At 46.7% G+C, this 22,068-nt stretch overlaps 1 protein-coding gene across 3 annotated transcripts in view; it reads left to right on the top strand.

Annotated features, from left to right (window-relative positions):
* LOC139562113 (zinc transporter 6-like) overlaps positions 1–21,861 on the top strand; it is an 82,432-nt gene extending 60,571 nt beyond the window's left edge. For all 3 annotated transcript variants that reach the window (XM_071379465.1, XM_071379467.1, XM_071379466.1), the window contains 6 exons: positions 4,481–4,529; positions 8,134–8,253; positions 9,963–10,065; positions 10,342–10,389; positions 14,609–14,677; positions 20,384–21,861. In XM_071379465.1, the coding sequence (XP_071235566.1) occupies positions 4,481–4,529; positions 8,134–8,253; positions 9,963–10,065; positions 10,342–10,389; positions 14,609–14,677; positions 20,384–20,953 (959 nt within the window). In that variant the 3' untranslated portion in view covers positions 20,954–21,861. The remainder of the gene's footprint in view (positions 1–4,480; positions 4,530–8,133; positions 8,254–9,962; positions 10,066–10,341; positions 10,390–14,608; positions 14,678–20,383) is intronic.
* The last annotated feature ends 207 nt before the right edge of the window (positions 21,862–22,068 follow it).

The following is a 22,068-nucleotide window of genomic DNA, read 5'->3' as shown; positions in this document are numbered from 1 at the left end:
CGTGATTGGGAGTCCCATAGGGCGGCGCACAATTGGCCCAGCGTCGTCCAGGTTTGGCCGGGGTAGGCCGTCATTGTAAATAAGAATTTGTTCTTAACTGACTTGCCTAGTTAAATTGAATGTTTTTATTATTTTTGTGGTGTGGTTATCATGTAAGCCCATGGGCTGTCAACCACACCTGCCACACAAAAGTTTTGGGTCACTTAGAAATGTCCTTGTTTTTGAAAGAAAAGCAACTCTTTTGTCCATTCAAATAACATAAAATTGATCAGAAATACAGTGTAGACATTGTTAACGTTGTAAATGACTAATGTAGCTGGAAATGGCTGATTTTTAAAATTATTTTTTATGGAATATCTACATAGACGTACAGAGGCCCATTATCAGCAACCATCACGCCTGTGTTCTAATGGCATGTTGTGTTAGCTAATCCAAGTTGATCATTTTAAAAGGCTAATTGATCATTAGTAAACCCTTTTGCAATTATGTTAGCACAGCTGAAAACTGTTGTTCTGATTTAAAGAAGCAATAAAACTGGCCTTCTTTATACTAGTTTAGTATCTGGAGCATCAGCATTTGTGAGTTCGATTACAGGCTCAAAATGGCCAGAAACAAAGGACTTTCTTCTGAAACTCGTCAGACTATTCTTGTTCTGAGAAATGAAGGCTATTCCATGCGAGAAATTGCCAAGAAACTGAAGATCTCATACAACGCTGTGTACTGCTCCCTTCACAGAACAGCACAAACTGGCTCTAACCAGAATAGTTAGAGTGGGAGGCCCCAGTGCACAACTTCTTACCTTCAGGCTATGCTCAAACCCTACACCCCAACCCGAGTACTCTGTTCTGCTTCCTGTTCTCTTTTGGCCATCCCACCCCTATGGGAGGGGCAGCTCCCAGTCAGCCCAGTCCAAGATCTTCACTGTCCTGGCACCCCAATGGTGGAACCAGCTTCCCCCGTTAACTAGAACAGCAGAGTCCCTGCCCATCTTCCGAAAACACCTGAAACCCTACTTTTTCAAAGAGTAAATAATCCCCCTCCTCACTTGTACTTGACCACCCCACCCACTCCTTCTGGCTCTGAAAGAAGCTTAGACGGGGATTAGACTCTAGGGGGTTAAATAATCCCCCTACTCACCACTTTGCTGACAGCTACTTTATTGCGGAAAAGTGTACTTACTATGCCTGTGGTATGTGGTTGTCTCACCAAGCTATCTTAAGATAAATGCACTAACTGTAAGTCTCTCTGGATAAGAGTGACTTCTAAATGACTACAATATCAATGTAGTCATTTAGCAGTCGGTAACAATCAGGGTTAACCTTGTCGCTTTCGTCTGTCATTGAAGGACATAATAGGTCATGTCTGCTAGAATGTTTTATGAGGGCTGTGGGTATTCCATTAATTGGGAGAGTCATTATGAATACATAGTTATTCTATACATTACATAGAATGTGTGTTCATGTGGGCTGAGTAAACGTGTAACTGAAAACATACAAAAAACGAAGTAAAGTACTTCTTGGTACTTTGAGGCACTTTTCCTTTTTAGGACTTTGAAGCTCCATCTCCTTTCCTAATGTACCAACCGTCTGTGGATTATGACATTGTAGGTAGATTGGAGAAAGACTGCCACTTATGTATTGTGGTCAGTTTGTATTAATTAAATTAAATTCTAGTGGTTGGTGGGGTCTAGTTAGGGAGAGTCGGTCCATCGAGAGACTGAAGTGAGATGAGTGGAGGCCCCACACACACCTCAGAGTTGTGTGTGATGCCCTCCCAGTCACCCCGTCCCAGCCCTTCAGATAGAGCCCCTCTCCACTCTCGCCAATAACCACCATTGAATCTTAGCTATAATGAGAAACAAGGAATAGTAATGACTCGACATCCTCTCTTAATCTTTCCAGAACTCTTATTCATTTTACAGCAGGTTTGCAAGTCAAAATAATAAATACAATTACATTGTAGTATTGTTAATCCTTCCCTTTCTCCCAAGCCAAATCCATCCCTCTCCCTCTCCACCTCCCCCTCCCTATTTTCTCCCCCCTTTACCCAACTCAAGCCAAGCTTGTCCCAATCTCCTGTCCTAACACACCCTTGTCCCAAATAAGCATGTCCCTACCTCCCATCCTTGCCAAGCTAAGCGTGTCCGAACCTCCCATCCTTGCCCACCCAAGCTAAGCTTGTCCCAACCTCCCATTCTTGCCCACCCAACCTAAGCTTGTCCCTACCTCCCATCCTTGCCCAGCCAAGCTAAGCTTGACCCAAACTCCCATTCTTGCCTACCCAACCTAAGCTTGTCCCGACCTCCCATTCTTGCCCACCCAACCTAAGCTTGTCCCGACCTCCCATCCTTGCCCAGCCAACCTAAGCTTGTCCCGACCTACCATCCTTGCCCAGCCAACCTAAGCTTGTCCCGACCTCCCATCCTTGCCCACCCAACCTAAGCTTGTCCCGACCTCCCATTCTTGCCCACCCAACCTAAGCTTGTCCCGACCTCCCATCCTTGCCAAGCTAAGCTTGTCCCGACCTCCCATCCTTGCCCACCCAACCTAAGCTTGTCCCGACCTCCCATTCTTGTCCACCCTCCTTACTGTACCTCCGGCACACTTACACCCATCCATCCATTCTCATTCATTCCCTCCCAACATATACCCTATCCACCCACCCTCCTACGCATTCATATTCACCATCCCTTACCCTCCCATTCATATACACAAACAAACACACGCACACACATATATATATATATACACACACACACACCTACACACGCACATCCATAGAACAGTTGTTGACATACACTTCATGGCCAAAAGTAAGTGGACACACCTTCAAATTTGTGTAATCGCCTCTTTCAACCACACTCATTGCTGACAGGTATATAAAATCGAGCACACCGCCATGCAATCTCCATAAACACACATTGGCAGTAGAAATGGCCCGTACTGAAGAGCTCAGTGACTTTCAACGTGGCACCGTCATAGGATGCCACCTTTCCAACAAGTCAGTTCGGCAAACTTCTGCCCTGCTGGAGCTGCCCGGTCTAATGTAAGTGCTGTTATTGTGAAGTGGAAACGTCTCGGAGCACCAACGGCTCAGCCGCGAAGTGATAGGCCACACAAGCTCACAGAACGGGACCGCTGAAGCGTGTAGCGCATAAAAACTGGAAGCAACGTCAGCACAATAACTGTTTGTCTTGAGCTTTTTGAAATGGGTTTCCATGGCCGAGCAGCCGCAGACAAGCCTAGATCATCATGCGTAATGCCAAGTGTTGGCTGGAGTGGTGTAAAACTCGCCACCATTGGACTCTGGAGCAGTGGAAACACGTTCTCTGGAGTGATGAATCACGCTTCACTATCTGGCAGTCCAATGGACAAATCTGAGTTTGGCGGATGCAAGGAGAACGCTAACTGCCCCAATGCATAGTATAAAGTTTGGTGGAGGGGGAATAATGGTCTTTGGCTGTTTTTCATGGTTCGGGCTAGGACCCTTAGTTCCTGTGAATGGAAATCTTAACGCTAGAGCATACAATGACATTCTAGACGATTCTGTGCTTCCAACTTTGTGGCAACAGTTTGGGTATGACAATGCCCCCGTGCACAAAGCGAGGTCCGTACAGAAATGTTTTGTCGAGGTTGGTGTGGAAGAACTTGACTGGCCCGCACTGAGCCCTGACCTCAACCCCATCAAATACCTTTGGGATGAATTGGAACGCCGACTGCGAGCCAGGCCTAATCGCCCCACATCAGTGCCCGACCTCTCTAATGCTCTTGTGGATGAATGGAAGCAAGTCCCCCGCAGCAATGTTCCAACATCTAGTGGAAAGCCTTCCCAGAAGAGTGGAGGCTGTTATAGCAGAAAAGGGGGGACCAACTAAATATTAATGCCCATGATTTTTGAATGAGATGTTCAACGAGCAGATCTTCACATACTTTTGGTCATGTAGTGTACATACTATATTTTCCTTCCTGAATTGTCTTTTAGAGTATAGATTGTATTTGGGGGAGGGGGAAATTATATTGTCTCAATTTACGTTAAGCTGGTCTCGGCCATCACTGGATGTCGCCTTGTGCGCTCATTGTTATTTTCTACTAAGGCTTGTTTCTAGTCTCTTTCACTTGTCTGCCTAAACCACAGTAAACTAGCCTATATTTCTGTGACATAGACTGAGAGGTTTGCTCTATAGCCATTTGTGTTTAAACGTCCCAGATGGCGGTGGGATGCTCTAAAAGCATATCTGTGCCCTCCCCTGGTCAGTCATCTGTGAGGGTAAGCCATCCTGTGGGGTGGACAGCTCAGAGGACACGCTCCGCTCAAATAGCACTCAGGCTTCTGTTACCGCCGCAACAACGGCAGCCGTGGAGAAAGACGTATGGGAACAGACTGCAGATAAGGGCTGCTAGAGTGATGCTCTCCGCCTGTGTCTAACTCTTACCCCTGTCGTCTGTCTCTGTCTTCTCTCTCTCCCCCATCCCCCCAACAGCTGCCAGCACCAGTTGGCTCCAGGAGCATGTCGCAGACCTAAGTCGAAGGTAAGATCCCCTTTCAGTGAGTCATCCTGCTGTTTCGATCCTCCTTGTTTTTCCCTTTAGTCCACAAGTGGACAGTTTCCCTCCCAAGAATCCCTCAGGAGATGGATGCACCACAGTGTGTGTGTAATGTAACTAGCAGTCTGTCCCAGTTAAACTGAGGTTAAAGGATAAATGAAATATACACAACATGGGGTGTAGTATGTTCAGCAAAACGTTAGTCTTTGTCAGGGAAAAATATTGGCTTAATTGATTGAGCTCCTTGAGATGTTTGTAAGGTATGAGAAGCAAGGGCTGGTGTCATGTCATTTCCCATGGATTAAAATTACACCCTCAGGCCAAACCTACCTGTAGAGGTCAGAGGTGAAACTCTTATCTTCCCTTTCACCTCCACCATATTGTGCTGTGCGCCCTCACCCTGAGGTTAAGACCTGCTGGATGTTCTCAGTTCAGCCACTTCCTGCTCCTGGCCGTCACCTCTGGAGACTCTGTGCAGTGAAACTCCTCTCCACCCCTCATACACTATCTTCCAGGATGATGAATCGCCTCACTTGTTTTGTCTAAATAGTGAATGTTGGTGGGTTTTGTTTCAGTCCAGTGTTGAGATCATCTTGCACCTTTTACGGTCTCTGCTGGTGCCCCGGTATGGAACCTGCCCACTCAGGAAGTGGAAAATCCCAAAAGGCTGAGTCATGTTTAGAGTAGGAGGACTCATTTGAAAAAGAACACCCCCCCTCCCCCAACCTCCTAATGGGATATGTGAATGAGCTGCTTTAGGTCAGGTGAAACAAGCCGCTACCTCATTGCAGGGCCGGCTATATTTAGCTTTTCTTATGCAGGCGTTCCCTCATGGCTATAATAACCTGAGAATGTTTACAAACATACATGATCCCATAGAATAGACCAGTAGCACTCTATGAAACACAACTAGGCCTAAGTAAGATTGATTCTGTGACTGTGCAGTTGGCCATGACTGAAGTCTCAATCAATTTATAAAACCCCAAATATGATGAAGTTGCTTTCTGACACATTCCCTCCTGAATAGAGAAATACACATACAACCCCACCAGAGGAGGCTGGTGGAGGAGCTATAGGAGGGTGGGCTCATTATAGTGGCTGGAATAGAATCAATCACCCATTCCAGCCATTTACAATGAGACTGTCCTCTTATAGCTTCTCCCACCAGCCTCATCTGAATCCTACCCACTTCAGATTACCTAGGGAAACAGCACCTATTATATACAACAGAGTAAAGTTCTGATTGATCTGAGTAGAAGGCACAGTGAACAGGATGTCCCGGATGACTTTTACTCATCGTTTTATTATCTGCCGTAATTGTGTCATGCATGTCTGTGGACCACACTACCCTTTCTGGTGTTTGGTGGGTAGACATTATATAACCCTTGGAGCTAGTCCATGGTGTACTATTATTTGGGCAACTCCGTTTAGTCTGTATTTATAGTCAACATACATCATATCAAGTGTTTGTTTGTCTCACCATAATCCCACAATTTCTGTCTCCAGTGGGTAGGATTAAACAAACTCTGGAACAAAGCTCCCTCTATCCACACAGTGTTCTCTCTCTCTTTCCTTCCTACTCTCTCTCTAGGCAGTGCCGTCCGCACAGACTGTGCAGACAGGCGGCCAGGGAATCACACAACCGTTTCCCAAGTACTCAAATTATATAATTGCAGCGGGGAGATAAAGAGATTATTGGGATTGTAAATCCTGCTTCCCGCTCACCCATTACCCCCCCAAAAAAATGTTGGCTTCAAATTGAGTGACCGGAGGTCAAGCTTCTTTATGTTAATGCATTTTCTTTAAAAAATGATGCCTATTGTTTAGTGTGTCCTTGTTGGACATCAGAGGACTAGTATCCTTGCATGTCTTCTATGAGGTTGACGTTGGACAGTGATGCAGTTTAAACACAGTATATATAATTAATCTTCTCAGTATTTATCTAATCATGATCTATTCCAAATAATGATATGCCAAACCCTGTGTACATCGCTTCAAATAGAAAACGGGGATAAATGGGAGTGCTCGACGTCACGCTGGCTAAATGGGAGTGCTCGACGTCACGCTGGCTAAATGGGAGTGCTCGACGTCGCGCTGGCTAAATGGGAGTGCTCGACGTCGCGCTGGCTAAATGGGAGTGGCGGGCGTCGCGCTGGCTAAATGGGAGTGCTCGACGTCGCGCTGGCTAAATGGGAGTGGCGGGCGTCGCGCTGGCTAAATGGGAGTGGCGGGCGTCGCGCTGGCTAAATGGGAGTGGCAGGCGTCGTGCTGGCTAAATGGGAATTAACTCGTTGCCCTCTACTGATACTGATGCTGATGAGTATGATGTATGGTCTCAGACACTCTGCGGTCAGACACAGCACCCCTCTGTCTGAGCAGGACGTCACTTCCTATCATATAATCACGCCTACTCCGACAGGCTACACCTCCTAATGCACTGAATTAACATTTCTGAATAATTACACATGACTGATCTGTAAACCATGTGCACTGTCTCATCTCAACACAGCTGTAAGAAGAGGGGGTTCCATTCACTATAGGGATCAGTTTTGGGGGGGGGGAATGAGAGCAATGTATTTATTTCAGTCGCATGCTGAAAAGCAACACACATGAATGTTTAATGCCCATTTATATGACAATGGCATTATGAAAGCAAGCCATTTGAATTAGATCAGAAATTGGTCATTTATGAACACAGTGCAGCACATTCCAAACAGAAAATGTCATATCTGATTCAAAAACACAGAACGAATGCAGCCATCTGTCTGTATAATAATACATTGACGAGTTGGGTCCCAAGAATATATATAAAAATGTATCTTCTCAGTATTTAACTAATCAGGACTTATAAAAAAAAAAATGCTATGCCAAAACCTGTGTACATCACTTCAAATAGAAAACGGGGCTAAATGTGAGTGCTGGATGTCACACTGGATAAATGTGAGTGCTGGATGTCACACTGGATAAATGTGAGTGCTGGATGTCACACTGGATAAATGTGAGTGCTGGATGTCACACTGGATAAATGTGAGTGCTGGATGTCACACTGGATAGATGTGAGTGCTGGATGTCACACTGGATAAATGTGAGTGCTGGATGTCACACTGGATAGATGTGAGTGCTGGATGTCACACTGGATAAATGTGAGTGCTGGATGTCACACTGGATAAATGTGAGTGCTGGATGTCACACTGGATAAATGTGAGTGCTGGATGTCACACTGGATAGATGTGAGTGCTGGATGTCACACTGGATAAATGTGAGTGCTGGATGTCACACTGGATAGATGTGAGTGCTGGATGTCACACTGGATAAATGTGAGTGCTGGATGTGAGTGCTGAATGTATATGACACATTTTTGGAAGATTACAATCACGTAGTCTCAGCAATATTAATGTTTTCACTTTTAAGATGGATATGTATATTACAGGTGCTCCCTGTCCTGGAATGTTTGTGATTTCTTCAGTTACCCTTTAGTAATATGTGTTGTCAAAGTAACTCTAACCAGTTTAGACACTTTTTATGCGTTTGGAGCAAAACTGAAGGGTTGACTGGCTTTGTATAGTAATCTTATTTTGTATGTTTTCAGTTTGTGTGGGATTATCCCTGGCCTCAGCAGTGTCCTCCTGCCTCGAATGAATCCATTTGTCTTAATCAACGTGGCCGGAGCTCTCTCACTCAGCGTCACCTACATGCTCATTGAGATCAAGTAAGTCCACCCCTCCGACACAGTGTAATGGTGTAATGACATTAGTTAGTGGATTTGGGGGAAGTTATAAATCGAGACTGGGTATGAGGAAGAATGTGTACTCTGAATAATGCGTTCTCACAAAGCCTTTGTCTGCCTGCTGTGTGTGTGACCTCCTGTTATCAACCTCCATGAAAACTCCTGACATGCAGTGCCTTCAGAAAGTATTCACACCCCTGGACTTTTTCCACATTTTGTCATGTTACTACAGCTTCAATTTTAAAATTGATTGAAATTTTGTGTCACTGGCCTATACCCCTTAATGTCAGTGTTTTTAAAAATGTTGACAAATGAAATCAAAATGAAAAGCTGAAATGTCTTGAGTCAACCCCTTTGTTATGGCAAGTCTACTGTAAATAAGTTCAGGAGTAAAAATGTGCTTAACAAGTCACAATAAATTGCATGGACTCACTCTGTGTTTAACAATTTTTGGTTCTCTGTACCCCACATATTCAATTAACTGTAAGGTCGCTCAGTCAATCAGTGAATTTCAAACACCGATTCAACCACAACGACCAGGGAGGTTTTCCAATGCCTCTCAAAAAACACCACCTATTGGTAGATGGGTTAAAAAAAATCAAAAAGCAGACATTGAATATCCCTTTGAGCATGTTAAAGTTATTAATTATAGTTTGGATTACAAAGATACAGGCATCCTTCCTAACTCAGTTGCCAGAGAGGAAGGACACCGCTCAGGGATTTCACCATGAGGCCAAAGGTGACTATAAAACAGAGTTTAATAGCTGTGATGGGAGAACTGAGGATGGATCAACAACATTGTAGTTACTCCACAAAACTAACCTAAATGACAGTGAAAAGGAAGACTTTGTAGAATAAAAATATTCCAAAATATGCATCCTGTTTGCAATAAGGCACTAAAGTAAAACTGAAAATAATGTGGCAAAGAAATTACATTTATGTCCTGAATACAAAGTATTATGTTTGGGGTAAAGCCAACACATCACTGAGTACCACTCTTCATATTTTCAAGCACAGTGGTGGCTGCATCATGTTATGGGTATACTTGTCATCTGCAAAAACAAGGGATTTTTTAGGACACAAAGAAACAGAATAGAGCTAAGCACAGGCAAAATCCTAGAGGAAAACCTGGTTCAGTCTGCTTTCTAACAGACACTTTCTAACAGGAGACAAATTCACCTTTCACCAGGACAATAGCCTTAAACACAAGACCAAATACTGCAGTTGCTTACCAAGACGACATTGAATGTTCCTGAGTGGCCTAGTTACAGTTTTGACTTAAATCATCTTGAAAATCTATGGCAAGACTTGAAAATGGCTGACTACCAATGATCAACCACCAATTTGACAGAATGTGCATATATTGTCCATCCAGGTGTGCAAAGCTCTTACTCACAGCTGTAATCACTGCCAAAGGTGATTCTAACATGTATTGACTCAGAGGTGTGAATACTTGTGTAAATTAGATATTTCTGTGTTTCATTTTCAATACATTTGAACAAATTTCTAAAAATATGTTCCACTTTGTCATTATAGGGGTATTGTGTGTAGATGGGTGAGAAAAAACAACATGTGGAATAAGTTAAGGAGGATAAATACTTTCTGAAGGCACTGCAAATAGTGTCTGTGCTCCTAACTTTATAACTTACCAGTATTATGAAGTACCTGATGCTCTCTCTCTCTGACTGCAGTAATTACAATGCTGTGGACACGGCCTCGGCGGTGGCCATCGGCCTCATGATCTTTGGCACCATGTATCCTATGAGCGTGTATAGCGGGAAGGTGCTCCTTCAGGTAGGCTATCCAAACAGGTCCACAATCTAAACTGGACTGGATCGTTGAATTCTCTTTAGGACGTGACGTGGATCAGACAACCGTACTGTAACTCAACACTTATCTCTTGGAATGATTGTGAGATATGTTCGGTCCAAATTCTGTTTGGCTCGCACTGTTTGTTGTAAGAGAGTATGTTCTTTGATGGAACTTAACTCAGTAACTTATTGACTTATTGGACTGTGTGCTGTGTTTTGATGTGACTCAAATCTGTTTGCGTTGTGCTCTCCTCTTTAGACCACTCCATCTCATGTCATTGGTCAGCTTGACAAATTGCTCAGAGAGGTAAGACTTAGAACACTCAGATATGGGTTGAGTAACATCTGCTTTCATTTACAGATGTGTGGGAATACAACATAAATTGTCATTTTAATCACAAGGATGGTCAGTCCTTGCATGTATCACTCTGTCTACAAGTCTAAGTGGGTTAACCTGTTATGGCTGCAGCCCGTCGCCGGTACACCTATGACAACATCCAGCTCAAGTACAGGGTGCGAAATTCAAAATCTATTTTTTTTTTCATATTTAACTTTCACACATTAACAAGTCCAATACAGCATTTGAAAGATAAACATCTTGTCAATCCAGCCAACATGTCCGATTTTTTTAATGTTTTACAGAGAAAACACCACATATATTTATGTTAGCTCACCACCAAATAAAAAAGGAGGACAGACATTTTTCACAGCACAAGTAGGATGCAAGTAGCATGCACAAGCCAACCTAACTAACCTAGAACCAACCTAAATAACCTAGAAAAAACTACCTCAGATGACAGTCCTATAACATGTTACACAATAAATCTATGTTTTGTTCAAAAAATGTGCATATTTTAGCTATAAATCAGTTTTACATTACTGCTACCATCATAGCTACAGTCAGAAATCGCACGGGAGTAGCCAGAGAAAATACAGACACCAACGTCAACTACTAATTACACATCATAAAACATTTCAGAACAATATATGGTGGATAGCTAAAGAAAGACAAAGATCTTGTGAATAGAGCCAATATTTCCGATTTTTGAAGTGTTTTACAGCGAAAACACAATATATCGTTATATTAGCTTACTACAATAGCTAGCACACAGCAGCATTGATTCTAGTCAAACGGTAGCATAGCACAGTTCGACAGATATATGAAAAAGCATCCCAAATTGGGTCCTTATCTTTGTTGATCTTCCATCAGAATGTTCTCCAAGGGGTCCTTTGTTCAGAAACGTCTTTATTTCGATCCAGAACGAACGATTTCCCTCTTGAATTAGCAAGCACACTGGCCGTGCGTTGCTAACCTCTCGTTCTTGAACCAATTCTTGCGTCGCATCACGTCTAAAGTCCAGAATAAATGTCAATAATATAATGAAACTATATTGAAAAAACATACTTTAGGATGATATTGTGACATGTATCAAATAAAATCGAAGCCAGAGATCATATTCACCTTTAACGAGTGTTTTCCAGGAGCCGAGTCCAGGTCCTACTTCGCGCTCAGAAAAAAAAAATAAGTGCGCAAGTCTCACTCCAAGAGGTTGTGTTCAATCCCAGGACGAGATAATCAAGTCATTTCTGCTCTCACTTCCGCATGACACCCAGAGGAAGGCGTATGACGTGTTTCTACAGTCCTAAGTGACATGCCCTTTTATAGACAAGGTCTTGAAGAGCGACATCGATTTTGGAAATCTCACTTCCGGATAGGAAATGGGCTGTAAAAATAGTTCTGTTCCACTTAGAGAAATAATTAAAACGGTTTTAGAAACTAGAGACTGTTTTCTATCCAATAGTAATAATAATATGCATATTGTAAGAGCAAAAATTGATTAAGAGGCCGTTTGAAAATTGGCACATATTTTCCAGTTTTCAATACGCCCCCTGCAGCCATAACAAGTTAATAGTAAGACATGTGAGACAGAATACATAATACATACAGTGGGGCAAAAAAGTATTTAGTCAGCCACCAATTGTGCAAGTTCTCCCACTTAAAAAGATGAGAGAGGCCTATAATTTTCATCATAGGTACACTTCAACTATGACAGACAAAATGAGAGAGAAAAAATCCAGAAAATCACATTGTAGGATTTTTTTATGAATTTATTTGCAAATTATGGTGGAAAATAAGTATTTGGTCAATAACAAAAGTTTATCTCAATACTTTGTTATATACCCTTTGTTGGCAATGACAGAGGTCAAACGTTTTCTGTAAGTCTTCACAAGGTTTTCACACACACTTGCTGGTATTTTGGCCCATTCCTCCATGCAGATCTCCTCTAGAGCGGTGATGTTTTGGGGCTGTTGCTGGGCAACACGGACTTTCAACTCCCTCCAAAGATTTTCTATGGGGTTGAGATCTGGAGACTGGCTAGGCCACTCCAGGACCTTGAAATGCTTCTTACGAAGCCACTCCTTCGTTGCCCGGGTGGTGTGTTTGGGATCATTGTCATGCTGAAAGACCCAGCCACGTTTCATCTTCAATGCCCTTGCTGATGGAAGGAGGTTTTCACTCAAAATCTCACGATACATGGCCCCATTCATTCTTTCCTTTACACGGATCAGTCGTCCTGGTCCCTTTGCAGAAAAACAGCCCCAAAGCATGATGTTTCCACCCCCATGCTTCACAGTAGGTATGGTGTTCTTTGGATGCAACTCAGCATTCTTTGTCCTCCAAACACGACGAGTTGAGTTTTTACCAAAAAGTTATATTTTGGTTTCATCTGACCATATGACATTCTCCCAATCTTCTTCTGGATCATCCAAATGCTCTCTAGCAAACTTCAGACGGGCCTGGACATGTACTGGCTTAAGCAGGGGGACACGTCTGGCACTGCAGGATTTGAGTCCCTGTCGGCGTAGTGTGTTACTGATGGTAGGCTTTGTTACTTTGGTCCCAGCTCTCTGCAGGTCATTCACTAGGTCCCCCCGTGTGGTTCTGGGATTTTTGCTCACCGTTCTTGTGATCATTTTGACCCCATGGGGTGAGATCTTGCGTGGAGCCCCAGATCGAGGGAGATTATCAGTGGTCTTGTATGTCTTCCATTTCCTAATAATTGCTCCCACAGTTGATTTCTTCAAACCAAGCTGCTTACCTATTGCAGATTCAGTCTTGCCAGCCTGGTGCAGGTCTACAATTTTGTTTCTGGTGTCCTTTGACAGCTCTTTGGTCTTGGCCATAGTGGAGTTTGGAGTGTGACTGTTTGAGGTTGTGGACAGGTGTCTTTTATACTGATAACAAGTTCAAACAGGTGCCATTAATACAGGTAACGAGTGGAGGACAGAGGAGCCTCTTAAAGAAGAAGTTACAGGTCTGTGAGAGACAGAAATCTTGCTTGTTTGTAGGTGACCAAATACTTATTTTCCACCATAATTTGCAAATAAATTCATAAAAAATCCTACAATGTGATTTTCTGGATTTTTTTTCTCATTTTGTCTGTCATAGTTGAAGTGTACCTCTGATGACAATTACAGGCCTCTCTCATCTTTTTAAGTGGGAGAACTTGCACAATTGGTGGCTGACTAAATACTTTTTTGCCCCACTGTATAAACTATTTACATAATACAGGGATATTTACACAGTGATCAAACAGTTTACAGAAAACAGGTTATTTCCTCATTAAAAGAGCAATCTGCTGTTGCTTCATCCATAAAAAAAAAAAAAAAACGTATAAATTAATGATATGTACCCATTTGATTCTTGAATATAACCTCATGAGCTTAGTTCAACTATCGTACCCTATCAGAACCCAAATTATTAGCTTGTTTTACTCCAATGTTTGTAAACAAAGTAAATGTAAATAAACACTATATAGCCTCAACATGGTTAAAACTATGACTTTGATATCATGGATGGTCAGTGCTTGCATCTATAGCTCTGTCTATGAATTTCAGAGTGGTTACATTTCTCCAGCTCCGTCCCTCAGCCTTTTATCATGCAGTGCCGGAGGTCTACACTTTATTATTCTTTCAACTGCCCTCTTTAAGGCCTTACTCAACAGAATTACTTTTTGAAAAATCTGTTTTCCCTATGGTTGCGCTATGGTTGTGGAAGGCAAAGTGGGTAGCCAATGGGGACTTCTCATCTTTACTCCTAATGACACTCAGTGATGTGTTTGCAGAGGGTTGTCCTCATTGACCTCTTTTCTATTACTATAGGTCAAGCCCGTCCTATTGGTTGCACTGCCTAAAGACAGCAAAACATTTTACATGTACCACATGCATTGTAGCCAATTTTGTTCTCTGTGTTTTATATTTGTTAAGTGTTTTTCACAGTGTGCAACAACTTGCAATGATTCCCTACCGCCTTTGGGATCATATTGTTGGGATCCTATCCTGATTGGGATCCCATCCATGTTCTTAATAGATCTAGTTATAGTTTTTCCAGACCATGCCAGTTGACTGGGGCTGGTTACACGGTCAACTGGTCCCTACAACCGTTGATAGGAAGATGTCAGTCTCTGCCCTCATGGCCTCTATCCCACTGTACATGTGTAACGCTGTACGTTCTCCCCCATCAGGTCTCCACTCTGGAGGGGGTCCTGGAGGTCCGTAACGAGCACTTCTGGACGGTTGGCTTTGGCTCTCTGGTACGTCATCATGGTTTTGTCACGGTTGTCCTCATTGTACCCAGCAGACTCCCAGTGCTATGCACCACGCTCTGTTTCCTCTGCCGGCTCCCCCCACCAGATGCCAGGAACACAAAGAGAACGCCACTCACCCTCATTTAGTTTAGTGGCCCCCTTGTTGTTTACGAACAATTGGCAAGGATTTGCTCACTCAAATGAAAAGGGGACAAGTTTCTCATGCGTTGCAATTTCTCTGTTGATTTAAGACTTTTAACTGCCTCCAACTTGTTTTTGACTGACAGGAATGCATTGCTTATTTCTAAATGATAGGGTTAGGGTGATATGATCATGTACTAGATTGCCTTACACAAGCATAGTACCATGTATTCCTTTGTGTCCAAGAAGCATGCTGTGGATATCAAAGGTCAGATGTCAGTTTAATTAAACAGTCCTGTGTCGGTGAGGGGAAATTTCTGAGCACAGAGCTTCTCGTCTCCTGCCTCCAGGAGGCCATGTTATTTCATTCCAATTGTAAAGACTGAGTAGTCACACAAAAAGACAGAAGTCACATCACACTTCAATACAGGGTATATAGCATAAGAACATAAATGGTACATAGCATAAAGACAGAAATGGTGTATCGCATAGAGACAGATGGTATATCGCATAAAGACAGATGGTATATTGCATAGAGACAGATGGTATATCGCATAAAGACAGAAATGTAGTCATTCTGGTTTTTGAAACGCCTGAGATGTGAATTATTCAGTCTGTGGCTCTAAAAATGTTGCTTCACGTAAGAATGAATTAGGGAATTAAATACAGATTCTGTCTGGTCTGCTGCTATGTTAAATCTCATTCAATGAAATAACACATATTTGCACTCTGCCTAAAAGCAGCGTAATATAATGGTAACATTATGCAATAACAGCATCACTTCTGTCATATAGATAAAAAGGCCAGCTTCTTGGCTGTGCTAATTGCTGTGTGGACTAAGTTTATCCAGTAGTGTTGTTGCTGTGCCCAGTTGCCACACTGTTCTCGCCAGACTGTATTCCCTAGGGTACTGCCAGTAGAGTGGGAGGGAACTAGAGGGATGGCTGGCGGTAGGGAACTAGAGGGATGGCTGGCGGTAGGGAACTAGAGGGATGGCTGGCGGTAGGGAACTAGAGGGATGGCTGGCGGTAGGGAACTAGAGGGATGACGGGAGGGATGGAACTAGAGGGAGTGAGGGAGCGAGGGAACTAGAGGGATGGAAGGAGGGAGCGAGGGAACTAGAGGGAGGGAGGGAGCGAGGGAACTAGAGGGATGGAAGGAGGGAGCGAGGGAACTAGAGGGAGGGAGGGAGCGAGCGAGAGAACTAGAGGGAGAGAGGGAGCGAGAGGGCTGTGCTCCTAATTGCTGTGTGGACTAAGTTTATTCAGTGGTGTTGCTGCAGTGCCCAGTTGCCACACTGTTCTCACCAGACTGTATGCCCTAGGGTACTGCCAGTAGAGGGAGGGAGAGAACTGGAGGGAGGGAGGGAGACGACTAGAGGGAGGGAGGGGGATGGATGGATGGAGGGAGGGAGGAAACTAGAGGGAGGGATGAGGGAGAGAAGTAGAGTGGGAGGGAGGGAGACAACTAGAGGGAGCGAGAGGGAGGGAGACAACTATTAGGGGTGCGGGAGGGAGAAAACTAGGGATGAGGGAGGGATGAGGGAGGGAGAGAACTAGAGGGATGAGGGAGGGAGAGACAACTAGAGGGAGGGAGGGAGCGAGAGAACTAGAGGGAGCAGGAGGGAGACAACTAGAGGGAGGGAGGAAACTAGAAGGATGAGAGGGGGAGGAAACTAGAAGGATGAGAGAGGGAGGGAACTAGAGGGAGGGAGGGACCTTGGCGGGAGGCAGAGAACTGTAGGGAGGGAGGCAGTGAACTGGAGGGAGGGAGGGTACTGGAGTAAAGGATGGAGGGAGCGAGGCAGAGAACTGGAGGGAGGGAGGGAGTGAGAGAACTAGAGGGAGGGAGACAACTATTAGGGGTGCGGGAGGGAGACAACTAGAGATGAGGGAGGGAGGGAGGGAGGGATGAGGGAGGGAGGGAAGTAGAGGGAGAGACAACTAGAGGGAGGGAGGGAGCGAGAGAACTAGAGGGAGCAGGATGGAGACAAGGAGAGGGAGGGAGGGAGGGAGGGAGGAAACTAGAAGGAGGAAACTAGAAGGATGAGAGAGGGAGGGAACTAGAGGGAGGGGGGCAGTGAACTGGAGGGAGGGAGGGAGGGTACTAGAGTAAAGGATGGAGGGAGCGAGGCAGAGAACTGGAGGGAGAGAAGTAGAGTGGGAGGGAGGGAGACAACTAGAGGGAGAGAACTAGAGGGAGGGAGGGAGTGAGAGAACTAGAGGGAGGGAGACAACTAGAGGGAGAGAACTAGAGGGAGGGAGGGAGTGAGAGAACTAGAGGGAGGGAGACAACTAGAGGTGAGGGAGGGAGGGAGTGAGAGAACTAGAGGGAGGGAGACAACTAGAGGTGAGGGATGATGGAGGGTGGGAGGGAGGGAGGGAGGGAGCAAGAGAACTAGAGGGAGCAGGAGGGAGACAAGGAGAGGGAGAGAGGGAGGAAACTAGAAGGATGAGAGAGGGAGGAAACTAGAAGGATGAGAGAGGGAGGGGACTAGAGGGAGGGAGGGAGGGACCTTGGTGGGAGGCAGCGAACTGGAGGGAGGGAGGCAGCGAACTGGAGGAAGGGAGGCAGCGAACTGGAGGAAGGGAGGCAGCGAACTGGAGGGATGGATAGAGGGAACTGGAGGGGTTGGTGGGAGGGAGGGAACTAGGCGGGAGGGATGGAGCGAACTGGAGAGAGGGCGGGAGGGAGGGAGTGAACTGGAGGGAGTGAGGCAGAGAACTGGAGGCAGGGAGGGAGCGAGGCAGAGAACTGGAGGGAGGGAGCGAACTAGAGAGAGGGAGGGACATGGAGGGATGGAGAGAGGAAACTGGGTGGGAGGGATGGAGAGAGGGAACTGGGTGGGAGAGAGGGAACTGGGCGGGAGGGAGGGAGGGAACTGGGCGGGAGGGAGGGAAGGACCTGGAGGGAGGGAGGCAGAGAACTGGAGGGAGGCAGAGAACTGGTGGGGGGGAGGGATGTAGCAAACTGGTGGGGGGGGGGGGAATGTAGCAAACTGGTGGGGGGGGCAGCGAACTGGTGGGAGGGAGGGATGTAGCAAACTGGTGGGGGGGGGGGGGGAAAACAAACTGGTGGGAGGGAGGGATGTAGCAAACTGGTGGGGGGGGATGTAGCAAACTGGTGGGAGGGAGCGAGAGAACTGGAGGGAGGGAAATAACTGGTGGGAGCGAGGCAGAGAACTGGAGGGAGCGAGAGAACTGGAGGGAGGGAAATAACTGGTGGGAGCGAGGCAGCGAACTGGAGGGAGCGAGGCAGCGAACTGAAGGAAGGGACGGGGGAAGGGAGAGAACTTTAGGGAAGGATGGAGAGGGAACTGGAGAGGTGGGAGGGAGGGAGGGAACTGGAGGGGAAGGGAAGGAACTAGAGGGAGGGAACTGGGCGGGAGGGATGGAGTGAACTGGAGAGATGGCAGGAGGGAGGGAGGCAGAACTGGAGGGAGGGAGCGAGAGAAATTGTGGGAGCGAGGGAGCGAACTAGAGCGAGGGAGGGTACTGGAGAGAGGGAACTGGGTGGGAGGGAGGGAGGGAGGGAACTGGAGGGAGGGAGGCAGAGAACTGGAGGGAGGGAGGAATGTAGCGAACCGGTGGGAGGGAGGAATGTAGGGAACCGGTGGGGAGGGAGGGATGTAGCGAACCGGTGGGGAGGGAGGGATGTAGCGAACCGGTGGGGAGGGAGGGATGTAGCGAACCGGTGGGGAGGGAGGGATGTAGCGAACCGGTGGGGAGGGAGGGATGTAGCGAACCGGTGGGAGGGAGGAATGTAGCGAACCGGTGGGAGGGAGGAATGTAGCGAACCGGTGGGAGGGAGGAATGTAGCGAACCGGTGGGAGGGAGGAGTGTAGCGAACCTGTGGGAGGGAGGAATGTAGCGAACTGTTGGGAGGGAGGGACGGAAAGAGTGAGCTGGAGGGAGCTGGGGAGGGAGGGAGAGAACTTGTGGGAGGGAGAGAGAGAGAGAACTAGGGGGAGGGAGCTAGAGAACTGGAGGGAGCGAGAGATCTTGTGGGAGGGAGGGAGCGAACTAGTGCGAGGGGGTGAACTGGAGGGAGGGAACGGGGGCGAACTGGAGGGATGGAGGGAGAGATTTGGTGGGTGGGAGGGAGGGAGGGAGGTAGAGAACTGTTGGGTGTGAGGGAACAAACTGGAGGGAGGGGGGTGTGAAGTGGAAGGGAGGGAGCGAACTGGAATGGAGTGAACTGGAGGGAAGGAGGGAGGCAGAGAACTGGAGGGAGGGAGCGAGAGAGCTGGAGGGATGGAGCGAGCGAGATGGCGAACTGGAGAGAGGGAGCGAGCGAGATGGCAAACTGGAGGGAGGGAGGCAGAGAACTGGAGGGAGGGAGGCAGAGAACTGGAGGGGGGAGCGAGAGAGCTGGAGGGAGGGGGTGAACTGGAGGGAGGGAGAGATTTGGTGGGAGGGAGGGAAGTAGAGAACTGTTGGGTGGGAGGGAACGAACTAGAGGGAGGGAGAGGGTGAAGTGGAAGGGAGGGAGGGAGGGAGCGAGCGAGATGGCGAACTGGAGGGAGGAAGCGAGCGAGATTGCGAACTGGAGGGAGGGAGGCAGAGAGCGAGCAAGATGGTGAACTGGAAGGAGGGAGGCAGAGTGTGTGCGAGATGGCGAACTGGAGGGAGGGAGGCAGAGCGTGCGAGATGGCGAACTGGAGGGAAGGAGGCAGAGAGTGTGCGAGATGGCAAACTGGAGGGAGGGAGGCAGAGCGTGCGAGATGGTGAACTGGAGGGAGGGAGGCAGAGAGCGAGCAAGATGGTGAACTGGAGGGAGGGAGGCAGAGCGTGCGAGATGGTGAACTGGAGGGAGGGAGGCAAAGAGCGAGCAAGATGGTGAACTGGAGGGAGGGAGGCAGAGCGTGCGAGATGGCGAACTGGAGGGAGGGAGGCAGAGAGCGAGCAAGATGGTGAACTGGAAGGAGGGAGGCAGAGAGCGAGCGAGATGGCGAACTGGAGGGAGGGAGGCAGAGAGTGTGCGAGATGGCGAACTGGAGGGAGGGAGGCAGAGAGCGAGCAAGATGGCGAACTGGAGGGAGGGAGGCAGAGAGTGTGCGAGATGGCGAACTGGAGGGAGGGAGGCAGAGAGCGAGCAAGATGGCGAACTGGAGGGAGGGAGGCAGAGAGTGTGCGAGATGGCGAACTGGAGGGAGGGAGGCAGAGAGTGTGCGAGATGGCGAACTGGAGGGAAGGTGGCAGAGAGCGTGCGAGATGGCGAACTGGAGGGAAGGAGGCAGAGAGATTGAGATGGCGAACTGGAGGGAGGGAAGGAGGCAGAGAATGAACTCGAGGGAGGGAGGCAGGCAGAGAGGGAACTCGAGGGAGGCAGGCAGAGAGGGAACTCGAGGGAAGGAGGCAGAGAGCGAACTCGAGGGAGGGAGGCAGAGAGCGAACTCGAGTGAGGGGAGCGAACTAGAGAGAGGGATTGAGCGAACTGTATGGAGGGATAGAGCGAACTGGAGGGAGGTAGAGAGCAAACTGGAGGGAGGTAGAGAACTGGAGGGAGGACGTAGAGTAAACAAAGACTGTCTCTTTAACTCCTTGTCTCCTCCACCGGCTTTGTGTACAGGCTGGCTCCGTCCACGTCCGAATACGCCGGGATGCCAACGAGCAGATGGTGCTGGCCCATGTGACCAACCGCCTCTTCCCCCTCGTGTCCACGCTGACGGTTCAGATTTTCAAGGATGACTGGATCCGGCCTTCCCTCGTGGCCGAGGCGCTCCCAGCCGGCACACTCAGACCCTCTGACTACGGGGTTCTGTCCAGCTTCGTTCCCCCTCCCCCCAAACCCTCGGAGGACATTAATCATCTCACCTCCACCCCGTTTAAACCCAGCAGCCCGCCGCCAGAGTTCTCCTTCAACACCCCTGGGAGGCATGTCCACCCTGTGGTGCTCCCCAACACCCAGCCTCACAGGTCTTACGGCATGGGCCTCAGCTACGGAGCCACCCCCTACACCAGCATGCCCAACCAGGACCTAGTCCGGCCGGGGATTGGGATGGGGATGGGGATAGGGATGAACCTGGGAATGGGTGCAGGGATGCCTTCGTCACAAGGTTTCAGAACTGCCTTAGGTGCAGCGCCACAGCGATTTGGAAGCATCCCTGTCCCATCACAGTACAGCCAGTACAGACCCTGATGTTTAGAACATGAGTGGGATATTAGAGAGAAAATATTATGGTATTTATTTTTGATGGAACCAGGACATCCATTCTGACCATAGGTTGATTTTCTATCTTTGTATATTTTTTGTATTATTCTTCGGAAAGCTAATGAGTTGGAAATTAACAGTAGGCCTGTGTTCTTTCTTTGTATGCCAGTTCAAATTAAAAGTTATTCTGTTTGAGAATTGTGGAAGAGCTCTATTGCTTTTGTACCATGAATGTGTGCATTAAACCATGAATTCACTTTCGTGCTCTTAGAACTTCAATATTTGATTCAGTAACAGTTATTCCCTTGGTTGATGGCCATCACAAGATGGGAGTGATATGTTTAGGTAGAAAAAGTGACCTAATGAAGGGACAATACATAATTGGGCAATACATACTCATGTTTTGCCTCATTATCTTCTGTATTAGAAGCATCACTTTGATACACTATAATGATTCCTGATGCTAACCTCATTGTGATGTATGTATTATACCGTCTACTATTTTATGGAAACAAATACGTACTGTATCATTTTCCAGTTCAGTCTAGTCTACAATAAATTAAATGCAAACTCATGTAAAATCACTGTAATTGCCCTATTGTTTGTCACATACTTGAACTTTCCAGGTCATGTCTATGTCCGTTGAAAGACTCCAATGAGTTTGGTGACTCAGTGGAATGAGAATTGTCAGCTGTCTGCATTTTAAAAAATGCAGGTAGGCCTACTTTAGTGTTCCAACATAATATTCCAATCGAAGCTTTAAGAAGTTGATTAAAAAACACTTTCCATGGGCTACCTGTTGAGATGTTGATGGCGAATGGTGAAGACTATCATACATAAAAGTGACGCATATAGGAGATGATTGTCTGGCATGTAATAAACACATTCCTCTTGAATTTGTCTTTGAGTTTTGTTTTCATTTCATGTTTACAGTCTTTCATACAATGTGTGTTTGGAAAATTTTGACATTTTCATTTTGCATTTGACTAAATAAAATTAGCCTTGCGAAGCTGCCAGCTTACTGCATGGATAGCGCAGCGTGAAACAATCTGGTATTTAAATAAAAGAAATGTAAGCACATCACAGTAACCAAAACAGAGGAC

This window comes from Salvelinus alpinus, chromosome 32 (assembly GCF_045679555.1).
Source record: "Salvelinus alpinus chromosome 32, SLU_Salpinus.1, whole genome shotgun sequence".
Taxonomy (NCBI): domain Eukaryota; kingdom Metazoa; phylum Chordata; class Actinopteri; order Salmoniformes; family Salmonidae; genus Salvelinus; species Salvelinus alpinus.
The sequence above is the reverse complement of the archived record's forward strand: the minus strand, read 5'-3'. Positions and strand labels throughout refer to the sequence as shown.